Source organism: Sesamum indicum, linkage group LG6 (assembly GCF_026168435.1).
Source record: "Sesamum indicum cultivar Baizhima isolate 11 linkage group LG6, ASM2616843v1, whole genome shotgun sequence".
Lineage (NCBI taxonomy): Eukaryota > Viridiplantae > Streptophyta > Magnoliopsida > Lamiales > Pedaliaceae > Sesamum > Sesamum indicum.
Window position 1 is genome coordinate 4,439,366 of NC_142662.1, and position 12,322 is coordinate 4,451,687.

General features: G+C 33.7%; 2 protein-coding genes across 2 annotated transcripts; both read right to left on the minus strand.

The window, feature by feature from the left end:
- Nucleotides 1-1,968: 1,968 nt before the first annotated feature.
- LOC105179141 (mitochondrial inner membrane protein OXA1) lies at nt 1,969-7,021 on the minus strand. Its single transcript, XM_011102741.3, has 10 exons — nt 6,863-7,021; nt 6,239-6,726; nt 5,610-5,700; nt 5,189-5,236; nt 4,901-4,959; nt 4,204-4,279; nt 3,951-4,082; nt 3,342-3,449; nt 2,762-2,816; nt 1,969-2,671 (listed from the first exon to the last, which is right to left on the minus strand). The coding sequence occupies exons 2-10, from the start codon at nt 6,712-6,714 to the stop codon at nt 2,406-2,408; spliced, it is 1,311 nt and encodes a 436-aa protein (XP_011101043.1). The 5' UTR covers nt 6,715-6,726; nt 6,863-7,021; the 3' UTR covers nt 1,969-2,405.
- Nucleotides 7,022-9,157: 2,136 nt separating this feature from the next.
- Nucleotides 9,158-11,844, minus strand: LOC105179142 (putative RING-H2 finger protein ATL21B). Its single transcript, XM_011102742.3, has 2 exons — nt 10,938-11,844; nt 9,158-9,777 (listed from the first exon to the last, which is right to left on the minus strand). The coding sequence occupies exons 1-2, from the start codon at nt 11,632-11,634 to the stop codon at nt 9,296-9,298; spliced, it is 1,179 nt and encodes a 392-aa protein (XP_011101044.1). The 5' UTR covers nt 11,635-11,844; the 3' UTR covers nt 9,158-9,295.
- Between the last annotated feature and the right edge of the window lie 478 nt (nt 11,845-12,322).

The following is a 12,322-nucleotide window of genomic DNA, read 5'->3' on the forward strand; positions in this document are numbered from 1 at the left end:
TAGAAACGTCAGCATTACTTACACAATTATTCATATTTTTTGAAAAATTACACATACATCCCTAGAAAAAGTCAACATCATTATACAAACTATACTTATATTTTAGTTGTCAGGAGTTGTTTCTATAATCACGCAAATATAAGTGGTTTAAGTAATTAAGCAAAAAGTATGAACAATTTATGTAAATAGACCATAAATCAAGAAATATAAATACAGTTCTCCCTCTGTTTAAATAAGCTTGAATATATCAAATTTTAGAATCTACAAAATGTTCGAGTATTTATCATAATAAGCTAAAATTATAATAATGACAAAAAATAAAAAGAAAAAATCCACCAAACTGTTATAGTTCATAATCACATAACAATATTTCTACAAAAGCCAACCAAAAAAAAAAAAGAACCCATAAATTATAGAAAAATGTAAAAGTGAATAATTTCTGATCTCTTAAAATATTAAATTAAAAAACTATAAAAAGATCATTAGAAAATATGGATTGAAATTATTATTTTTCAAGAATTTATAAAATCATAAACATATTATTTTATAGACTTAAGAAAAAAAAATTATCGAACGTTCTAATAAAATTTAATATATTTTAAAAAACTTATAAATTCGGCCGAACTAACCTACAAACATGAACACCACATGTTTGTTGGGTCTAAGGTACGTACGAGACTAAAACACCCAACAAGAATAACAAAACTCGGAATGAAGATGAAAACGTTCAGTCCATGTGAATGTGATGTGTTCTTTGATCTTTCCTTAAAAATCGCGTTTGGATTTGAGATCTCGCAGTCATGGACAACTACAGTTAAACTAACGTGTAAGCAAACCATAAAGCCAAATCAAATTGATATTTTAGTTTATTCCTTTTCGAGATTTAGTTATTGTGGCACATTGTTTTTCTGTGCATATTATTTTAAAAATACGAGTAAAATAGTAAATTACAACGAGTTTTTTTGAAATTTGTCATAATTATAAATACCACATCATTATTAAAAGAGTTTCAGATACCCACTAGTTTGAAAAATTACAAATAACCCCTTGTGACAGCTCATTGTAGGAAGATAATTGTTATAATATTTATAATTTTAGAATTGTATTTGTAATTAAGGCAAATTTTAGAGGAAGCGCCTAGTAATTTACCCTTCAAAAAAAAAAAGAAAAAAATTAATTTATCAATTAATAAAAATTTGAAAGTAAAATAAGTTAATTATCTTATTAATTGAAAAGTATTTTTGTCTTCGCAAAAAAATTGATACGCAGTGGCATTGACAACCAATTATGAGTGGGATGGGCATGTTTTTAGTATTAGTATAGATATAATATTTCTTAAATATAACTCTTACACAAACTTTTTCTTTCCTGTTGAAGTTCCTTTTTCATTTGTCTTTGTCAGCTGCATTATGATTTTCTATGTGTATATGTCTTTTCTCCAGCTTTAGAAAAGTCTAAACTTTCCGTGTTTGTAAGAAGACCAAGTGCTATTACACGAGAAAAAGATTCTTATGGATCTTTACAAATCTTGAGCTCTAAAAAAATATCTATGATAAACTCAAGTTTTTGGTTAAATATATTAAGACCATTTGAAGAAATCCATTCAATTTCATGTTTCTTTCATTTTTATTTTTTTGGTTTTGTACGCTCGTTTCGTATGATTCCTCAAACCGTACGTACGTTAACGCCACGAACTTTGAAGAGGTCAATTAGAGTACAATAAAATCTAATAGTTGACAATTTTATTTAATTTCTCACCTTATATGATGATCAAGACAAGCTAATAATAAAACATATAGAAGTTCGATATTTTGATACTGACAGGCATGTAGAAGTTTACAACTCTGACTAATTGAAAGAGGAAAAATGCACATTTTCTGATTCCCATAGGAGAACTACTTAAATGTATCTTGATTGTGTACTGAAATCAGAAGCATCATCACAACAAAGAAGCAAACACATGCGTGATTATCAATACTAACTTCCATTTCCCAACAAACGTACCTGGATGCAGGATGAAGTTTGATTCACCAAAACCAGCCGTAGATCAGCCCTTTTATTATTAATCAAAAACTTGATTTACTCAATCAACAAGAAAAAAAATACAGATACAGTAGAGGCTGATAATCCCACAACTGTCAAGTTAGCAAATCAACATAGGAATTATGTTCTTGGTTGAGTTCACTGAAGTTATCCAGCCCCCAAATTCCTGGTATACCATTTCCTCAGAAGCTCTCTGCCCCACACTCCACCTCCAAGAAAAGAATTTCGCAAAAGTAATTGCATCCTAACTACTAAATGCATATTCTTTAGATATGATAACGTCTATCGTATTGGAATTATTCGTTGGGACAAATAAGAATCATTCTGTTGTCATGTATCTTTTCACTTAATTTATCTTTACATCACCTTCTCTTTCCTTTCTTCCTTCCTTTGACTTCTTTCTCTAAGCTCTTAATCCGTTGATTAAGAACAGAAGTCGGAGCTATTCTTTGGTTTGTAGGCTTTGATGATGCTTCAGCAGGTGAGGATAGAGATTGCTTTTGCTGAGCCGCTGCGTACTTCTTTAGTGAGTCGAAAAAAGAGAGGCCTGGTTTTTGATTGGTCGAGGGTGGTGTCACGGGTATGATAGGTATGCCCAAGAACTTCTTCACCTCAGGCTTTTTTATCACTGGACATGTAAATCATAAAGTAAAAACTGCCTGGTGAGAAGAACAATAAGAAAAGAGCAAGCACAGATGGTCAATATAACAGGACTTACCTAATCCGTATGAGAGTGAAAACAAGTTGGAGGTAATCCAGTAGCAGAATATAGCCTGTAGATATAACCACAATCAAATTTAGTGTTGCATGAAAAAGCACACTGAGCAAGCACAAGCAGAAGTGAAACAATGTGTAGCCAAGAGGTGTTTGATGACCTCAAATGAGTGGTTAAGTAGGATGGGCTAAATTTTGACTCGAATACGTCACAGTCCAACAGTTAAGATAATCAATAATGCTGATTCCACGTCATGCCAGGAAAACAGAATTTTCAATTGCAAATACAACATTACTGTCATTACACAATCTAAACAAGCAAACTCCCAGTTATCAACATAATGATTGGGTAACAGCACCAGCAGAAGTAGGAAAAGAAACTGGAGTATTTTCGTGAATAGCTAAAAAACACTATAGAATGCAGAAGCAGCACCATGAAAGATGAAACTATTGCGTGCCAGCAATAAATAGAGGTGGGTGGAACATGTAGAACCAAACAAATTACTGCTAAACATTCAATGTGGATAAAATATTTACAAGGCAAAGTTTGGCACTAGCAAATGATGCATCACGATAATACATACCTTGGCAAAACTTGCAGTGAAAGGAATTGTCAGTGCCGCAAAGGCCCTTGAGACATTCTTGATTGTATGAGCAGTAGGATTCCCTTCCAAACCTTCCTGGGCATTGCACTGAAAAAGAAACAAGATGGAAGATCGAATGAGACAAACCTGAGATGAGCAGTCAAATTTAATAGGAAGAGAGAAGACATTTTAGATACATGACTTGAATCTCATGATAACAGAAACTCCTAAAGAATAAATCAGAAGCAGGTCATCAAGCAGTCAATAGAACATTTTCCTTTATCTGTTCCATACACCTTGTTTCACCACAAACTGAGGAACATTTTCTTCATTAGAAACTAATACAATTTAAGTGTTGTAACTGAAACTTTTTTATAATAGTTGCGTAAGAAATAACCATTTATTTACTGATAACCTTTTAAGTTCAGTTTTACAATTAGAAAACTCCAAACATGTATCGAGTCAAAGTTTATCCTCCTTCAGCTAACATAGATACAACGGGAAGTGCCCACGTGATCATGCCAATATTTAAGATGTCATGCAAGAAAAATTGGTTGCATCTTGACATGCAAATTGCAAAGCAAACATAGAAGCAGAAAAGATACTGACCTCCACCGTAATCCAAAATGTCAATGCTGTCAAAACTGGAAAAATATACATGCTATCAGGAGTTGTCAAATCGGTAAACCATAATGCTCCGCCCTCTTTAAAAGATGGAACTTTTTCAGCCAGGTTGTTAACCTGCATATAGCATGATGTCAAATGGTAACAACAGAATGATGAAACAATAAGAGCCAGAATACAGAATCAGATGGACTGGAAAGAAAATTTTCATTATGAAGTATGAGAAATGTGATCTTACAGCAAAGAAGAAACTGCAAAAGATGGGACCTGAAATTAGAAGTCCCTTCAAAGGTGTGAATGGAGTAACACCATATCTGCAACAGCAAGATGCAATTTTACTTGTGAAACATACCCTTCAGTCATACCCCAACAAGGTGAAAAGATCATATATCAAAGAAGAACAGTATCATAAAAGTTGGATCTGCCTCTCCACAAGCAATGAAAGATAAACCTAATGGGCAGATAATATATATAAGCATGCTTTATCCACTGTTGGTGGAGAATGCGTGCATGTGTGGGTGCATACATCTTTCTTCTTTGTCCCAAGACAACCAATAGATGAGGCACAAATTATTCATAAACCACTTTTATTTCTAGAAACAACAAACTCCCGTCAATGGATAGCATGTTAAATACACTAGTGCAGCATATCAATCTCCATAAACCAACTCATTAACACCTCAGTCATAACTAGCCACTTCAACTTTGCTCATCTATACTACATAAGCTCTTAATGTTACAAATCATCAAGAATTGCTTCGAACCTCTATGTTTCTTGGTTATTCTTTTCCTTTGAGAATGGTGACAATCAGCTCTCCTAATAATTGATGAAGTTAAAGAAATATAGTGATTCTGATTTATTAATTCCACATGAAAGCTGGATCATGGATATTTATGATGGCTGTCATAATTAGCAAGAAGGAAATGATACATACTCCTTAAACAGTTTTTGCATTTGAGCCTGACCTTCTGCAACAGCATTGGGGCTCATCTCCTGTAAAACAATCACTGAGTATGAAAATCAAGAGTTAACAGTAGAAGAACCAAATATTAAAGGTATTAATAGAATGACGGAGGCAACAAAAACTTGATTTTGCAGCATAAGCCTCCAATAGAGAGTCATTCAAGCCAAACGGTCGAGAAAGCCATTCCGCACATGATCCAGCAAGTATATTGTCAATCAACTTGATAGATGAAAAGAAATAAGAGTCTGAAGCTCATACCCTATTTTGCATTTCTTCCTTAATTGCCTCGAGTTTCGGTCTTAGAAGCTGCACAGGATGTAAAAAGTAACATAAATGTGTTTATACTCAGATAAAAAAGCAAATTGGTAAACCAAGGTTAAATTCATAAGACAAAATACATGGTATCAATTAAAATACATGACAAACCCTATTTCCCCTTATGCACATGATGAGGAAGGATAGGGAAGGGTAGCAATAGGCTAAAATTTCTTTAATGTCATTCCCAACTGTATACATTAATTGATAGTATTTTCTCACCACTATCATATTATATACAAGGGAATAGTGGATTTCCAGGATCATCAAACATTGAGGCAAGTAAGTAGAGGCCTAATGCGTCACAAGGTAATAAGAAAACCCACCCCAAAAATGTAAAGGGAAAAGCATGTATAGAACTTACAGTAAATTTTGAAGTGGATTTCAGTTGATTTATAAGAAGCGGAAGCTGAATTGAACGAATCAAAAGAGTTGTCACCACAATTGATGCCCACCTAAACAAAACTTCCAAAAAGTTATCACACTTCCAATCCAATACAATTTTAGCTAGAAAATAAAGCAAAAACTCACAATCCAAATAAAATACACATCTCAAATAACCAATTTTTATCAAAGGAAACAGCCACATAGAAGTACCTTTAAAAGGTCTGTTTCGACTACAGATAACTGATGCGCAACCACATCAATAAGACTTTTAATATTATAGTAAAATCAGAGTTACATGCTCACATGAGCATTTTTACTCTTTCAGTTCATATGAATAAAAAACAAAGCTAGTCATCGATCTCCAACGTTTATGAAACTCCTAAACAGCACAACCTTCCCATGCAAAAGAAATTTCTCTCATCCTACCAGCTAACCCCTTATACTCCATGGCTAATCCAATTCTATCACACAAGAAAATTTATCATAATTTCTAAGAGTACCTCAAACCAAACCATTTCCACAGAAGAATGGCACCGAAAAGCAAAACCCACGAATAAAGCAACACTATCTCTGCGTGTTTAAAGAAATCTCAAACTTTTTCCTCACCAATTAAATCCCGTATAAGTGTGCACATAATCAATCAAGTATTGGAGCGCTGCCACGGGAAAGAACGAATCTGCAGCCACAGCCGCCACCTCACTCACCACCGGCACCACCTCCACAGCCTTATCTCCCAACACATCCACCACATCATTCAAAATCTCAATCTTGTCAACCGCCCCTTCTCCAACAGTCCCACTAGAAAAATTCCTACTGAAAACCGGCCCACATCCCGCTGGGATCCCAAATCTCCTATCTTTAAACAAATTTCTCGACCCATTGAAAGCGCTGAAATTATTTCCGGTACCCAAAAAACGATGTTGGAAATAATTCCGGATTTCCGTGTTCCTAGAAATGGGATTGGAATTAAGATCTTCACGATCACTATCATCGCGACGAACATGCGAAAATGAAGGAGCAACTCGCTGTTGCTGCTGATAAAAAAACTTCGCTCTAGCAGTGACGCCCCGTCTATAAGCCATTAATTTGGACTCCTACAAGAAACGGAAAAAGCAAAAATGAAATTAACACAACAAGACTGAATCTTAACGGACATTTCCAAGAAGGGATCTCGGATCTTTGATAACAGATAACATATTTCTGAAGCTAATCCTCAGATAGAAATCTTACGAGATAATTCTGCTGTCGGAAAGGGAACCAGGGTTTTGGGGGTTTTAGGAGTTACTGACGTCCGAGTGCTCTGATCCAAGAGTTTAGGCCCTTCGAAGGTGTCCGAGGGCTTACGGTTGGTTGCATTGCATCAACAACGCTTGAACTAAAATCGTTGTACCCTATCACGCACGACATCATTCGTTAGTATCTAGCGATATCAGAACATTTCCCCGCATCAATACTCAAATACATTATGACGATTTTAAAAAAAATGGAAAATAAAAAGAAAAAAAAAAGTTTCATACATATAAAAAAATTACAACAAACTCTACTGAAATTTATTATAATAATAAATACTTTCTTGTTTAAAAAATTAATAATACCTCTTAGAATTAAAAAACCCACTAACATACACCTTCCTACAACGATTATCACGGTGAAATAATTTTTAAATAATTATTAATACTATTTTTCGAACAATAAAAGCATAATTATAATTATAATAAAATTTGTAAAATTCATTATAGTTTACCTTACGTCAAAATACAAAAAAATTAGAATATTCTTCATTGACATATATATACTATTTATTTGTTCTCGGAGCTTTAGAGTAATTGTTTTTGGTAAATAAAATATGAGATAGTTAAACTACCCTTACGTTACTTATTTAGTTAACAAACAATTTTTTTAATTTAATTAATTGGATTGAATTATTTTTATTTATATATATTTATAGTTTTTTTTACTACTTTTGATTCATTGTTTATTTTATTTAATTAATAAATATAATAAAATTTTAACTATATATACAAATATATTGCAGATTGTGAATATTATTAATCTCAACTATAAAATATTTTTATGTATTTCAATTGCATTATTCCAGATAATTGATACTTTTCTATAATTTTAAATTGTTCAGCATGATATTTTTGGTATTAATTATATTACTACTAAACTAATTAAGTTTATATTTATAATAATAAATTAAAATCTCATACTATATTTTAGTATATTTATAACATAGTATACATTATGCAATTTATTTTATTACTTATAAATTTATTTAAAAATTTGATGATTCTCATAATTTAATCTAATAATAATAATAAATCAGCTCAAGCTCGAGCTCATCTCAATGGAGCTAAATTTAGCTCAAGTTCATCATACAGGAGTAGAGGTCGAGTCGGACTTGAGCTTACCAAAAAAGGTTGATCTCGACTCATTTACACCCTTAATTACAAATGATTATGGGCGTGAAAGTCCGATCCTTTCAGCCCAAATGTGTGAAAGGTAGTGGAAGATTTAAGTGGGCCGTATTGCCCAGTAAGCCCATGGACTTCCTGACTCTATTTCCGAGATAAAATTGTTTTACCAGTCCAACATTTATATATTATTTATACTATATATATAAAAAAAAAAAAAACTCTTTTTTACTCACAAATAACAGCTAGTTACACCCCAACCTCAATTTTGGAACTATAAAAAATATTCTTATATATTTTCAATTATTCCTACTCAATTTTTTCTTTTAATCTGTATATTTATACTTATATGAAAATTTCACACACAAACGGCATTTTATAAAACAACAATATCAATTTTTTTGTTATCGATAATATTATTTAATTAATTAATTTTAAATATAATATGTTGGTTTATATAATTTATTCTTATTTTTAATAATAAATAAAGATTTATTACATACACATACGGACAACGTGCCATAACTGCTAGTTAATAAATACGACCTCTTTGATGTCGCAGTTTTTCTTTTAATCTCTCATTCTCTTTTATTGTTTGAAATTATTTCAAATTTTTTTTTTGCTTTTCTCAACCTTCAGTTATCTCTCTCTTAATTTCCACAACTTTGATCTTTTTTCTATTTTTTTTTATTTAACTAATATATGTTTTGAAAAATTAATAATTATGTTTAAATTTTAAATTAATTGCACACACATTTAGGTGTACTACACATATTAGTATTATAATAACTTTAAGGTCATGAAAAATAAAAATAAAAAAGAAATATTTTTCTTGCTACTACTGTCCATTGGCATCCTCAATGTGTTTACTGTGCAGCGATATCATACTTTTATCACACTTTGATATCATATATTGGTATTACATAAGTGCGCAATCGATACATATTTTTAAAAAAAGTAAAAAAAAAAATAATTAAGTTAAATTATTAATTTAAAAGTGGGATGCATATCATGCACTTGTTGATATGATACGTTATTGTATAACATCAAAATCAAATGAGAGATCGTTTACCCAAAACTATATATTGATTTAAATTCTAAACTCAACTTTCAAAAACTCATCATTCTTTTCCTACCAATTGTTTTACATTTATACATAGATGAATTTTATATTTTTTTACTTTATACAAAGGTGAATTTTATATCTCACGGGAAAAAAGAACACATAGGAAAGTCAATCCAGGCCCTAATGACGATCCAATGTTGTTGACGACGACGAAGAAGATATTGACATTGAGGAAGATGGTGTGGCTATAGAGCTCTCCGGCGAATTCCTACACAGCGGGCAAGTGCCGTTGAGCTTGAGCCACTCATCAATGCAGTTAGCATGAAAATAGTGATTGCATTCAGGTAAGCTCCTCAACGTCTCCTTAGGCTGGTAATCGGACAAGCAAATCGGGCAAGTGCCCTCACTCGGCTCCGGGAGCCGGCGACTCTCCCCTAAAACTGTCGTCGGATATGACTCTATGGTCGGCCGGTCCAAGCCACTGGTTGACCTAATTGTTGGCCGTTGATCGGAAGCAACAGTTGGGAGGCTAGAGTTGAGGCGACGCTGAATGTTAAATGCCCGCACCATGCCACAAGCATAACATACGAGCCCAATGATGCACACTAGTCCTGGTATCCCAACTCCAACTATGATTCCATATTTTGCACTTCTAGGAAGACCTGCATCAACACCATGTAAATATATGATATTTTCCCCACTGAAAACTAAGCCTTTAATTGTTTGCTATCATTTTTTAGGGATTTTTTGAGATGGGCTAAAACACATTTAATGTTTGCCTACTTTTTTTTACACTTTATCAGTATAAAATACTTTATATGTATAATATATAAACACACATATATAAATATAAAAGAAATATATTTTGACAATGAATAGTGATTTTTATCTAAAATATATATATATATAAAAGACATAATTTGACAATAAACAATAACTTTTATCTCAAAAAACACAACATCAAATATGCAACACTTATTTAAATTATTTTAAATCATCTTTAAAATATCCTAAATATATATATATATAATGATGTCGTAAAGTGAGTATTGATCCACGTCGAAGCTGGCCTCCCTGGCCCCACACCCCAAAATAAAAAGTGAATAGTTACTTTAAGAAAAAAAGAAACAAGAATGGGTGGTAAGATTCACAAAATTATGGTATAGTGTATAGGCTATTTAATTCAATAATAAAAAGGAAAAAGGTGGCCGGCCAGCAGAATAATCTTTGCACTGAATTCCAAACAGCTTGTTGATTTTTCTGTTAAAGAATCTGGTTGTATCCTCTGCCTCAATAGTCAAATAACCACCACCTATTATATTATCTTCCACATTTCTAACATTTGACTCATTCTAAATTGTTTGTTAATGACAGAGTTGTTTGATTTGGTGAGCACTGAGCAGCACCTCACACTCATCTCTCTCCATTGCATTCTCGGATAAATTGTATTTTATTCTCTACTCCATTCAATACACACTATAGAAACTTGAAATTTAAAATCTTGTTTAGCCCATCAGAAAATTCTTAAAAATTTGATCCGTATAAAAATTAATTAACACAAATTGATCATATACTAATATCATAACATTTATTGGATATTTTTAAATTATATAGTGAATATAATAAATTTGTTATGTAATTATTTTGAATTTGATCAAATGCTTAGTTCCAACTGATTTTTATCTATTGATTGGGCAAAGGCTAATTAGATAAGTTTTTGCAGCATTCATTTCAATCAAACATATCAACAAAGATTTCAGGGAGAGATGACATTGACAAGACTTCATCATTTCTACCAAACCTAGTAAAATAAGCAACTCACCAGATCTCGAACGCCGGTAGCACCCAATCTCGCGGCCGGAATCCCCCTTATACCCGCAAATGCCCCCCTGGTTTTCACACCCCCAGCACGCCGGCTCACTCCAAACCAGCTCAAGATCCTCCCTCAAATCCATCCAATAGAACTGCGAAAGCCCCCACTGCAACGGGACCGACACGTTCGCAATCTCCCGGCACGCCGCCGGCACCCCACCCCCCAATGACCGCGAATTCACCGCCAGAACTGTGTAGTTCCTCCCACTAAGGCAAAACAGCGGGATGTAACGGGTGCCCGTGTAATCCATATAGTCCGAAGAGCAGTTCAAAAAGGTGTACTCTCTCATATAAGCGCCCCGGAAAACCGAACCCGACAGGGTGAAGTTGAGGATCCGCTTCGGGAGGCAGAGATCCGGGTCGTTGATGAAAAGGGCTTGGGCAGTATAATCTATATGGTCTACTACGAACTCCCCTGATTCTGGGAGGCTGAGAATTGTTTGGTTCTGGGCGTTGCAGTACAGGTCGAAACCCGGGTAGCCACAGCGGACGGGTTGACGGTTCCGCAGCCGGAATGGGAATCGGACCTCCACGCCGAAAGTGGTATCACACGAATCGGGCCTGCATGGGTTGGCGGATAGAGCTGGCATCGTGAGGAAAGTGAAGATTGAAGAGGAGAAAAGGAGGAGAAGCGTTGTGGTTTCCATTTCATCGCCAGATTTTTCTTTGTATTTTTTGTTCAGAGTGTGAGTTCCATCTGGGCTGAAAATCTACGGATAGGGTATTCGGGTGGGTGCATCACTATTGAAATGAAAAGGGGGCTGTAGATTCGGAAGAGATTGGTGTGTGTATTTAAGTGTTGGTGTGAGGAGAAATTGTTGGGTAGCAACAGTTAAGTTGAAGAAAGATGAGAGCAACCTGTTCTTGAGGTTTTTGGACTTTCTAGATAAGTGGAATTTTTGACCAAAGTTATTTAATGTAGATTAATTTTTGTATTTTTTCCCGATCGGTGATAATAAGTCAGTACCAACCAAGCTTGTCAGATTGGTGGGCCGAAGGTTTTACGGTTGTGAGTTTGAGTCTCATGAATGTGAATATATTGTTTATTTTTTATAATAATGTCTTATCTTGTTCATTTTATGCTTTGTTGGTAATCTAAAAATATCGATGGTTGTTGAATAAATAGGAGTTACTCGTTAGCATAACTCTTGTATTGACAGTAAGAATAAATGTAAAATCTTCGATTTGAAAGTGACTCGTCCTTATTGATTAAGTGAGCGTGTGTCGAGCATATGCAGGGGATGAAATACATTGTTATGTTAAGTAGAAAATTACTAGCATTAAGAGGAATGAGTGACCAATCATATAATGAAAAAGTAATAACTTATTACAGAT

Bases quoted from the DNA above. Each gene is read 5' to 3' on its own strand.
- LOC105179141 (XM_011102741.3), bottom strand. From the start codon at position 6,714: ATGGCTTATAGACGGGGCGTCACTGCTAGAGCGAAGTTTTTTTATCAG. The intron at 4,083-4,203 runs GTAAGATCACAT...TGCTATATGCAG, and splicing joins TTTGCAGTTTCTTCTTTGCT to GTTAACAACCTGGCTGAAAA. The intron at 2,817-3,341 runs GTATGTATTATC...TTATATCTACAG, and splicing joins TCACTGCAAGTTTTGCCAAG to GCTATATTCTGCTACTGGAT.
- LOC105179142 (XM_011102742.3), bottom strand. From the start codon at position 11,634: ATGGAAACCACAACGCTTCTCCTCCTTTTCTCCTCTTCAATCTTCACT. The intron at 9,778-10,937 runs GTGAGTTGCTTA...GTGTTGATGCAG, and splicing joins CTACCGGCGTTCGAGATCTG to GTCTTCCTAGAAGTGCAAAA.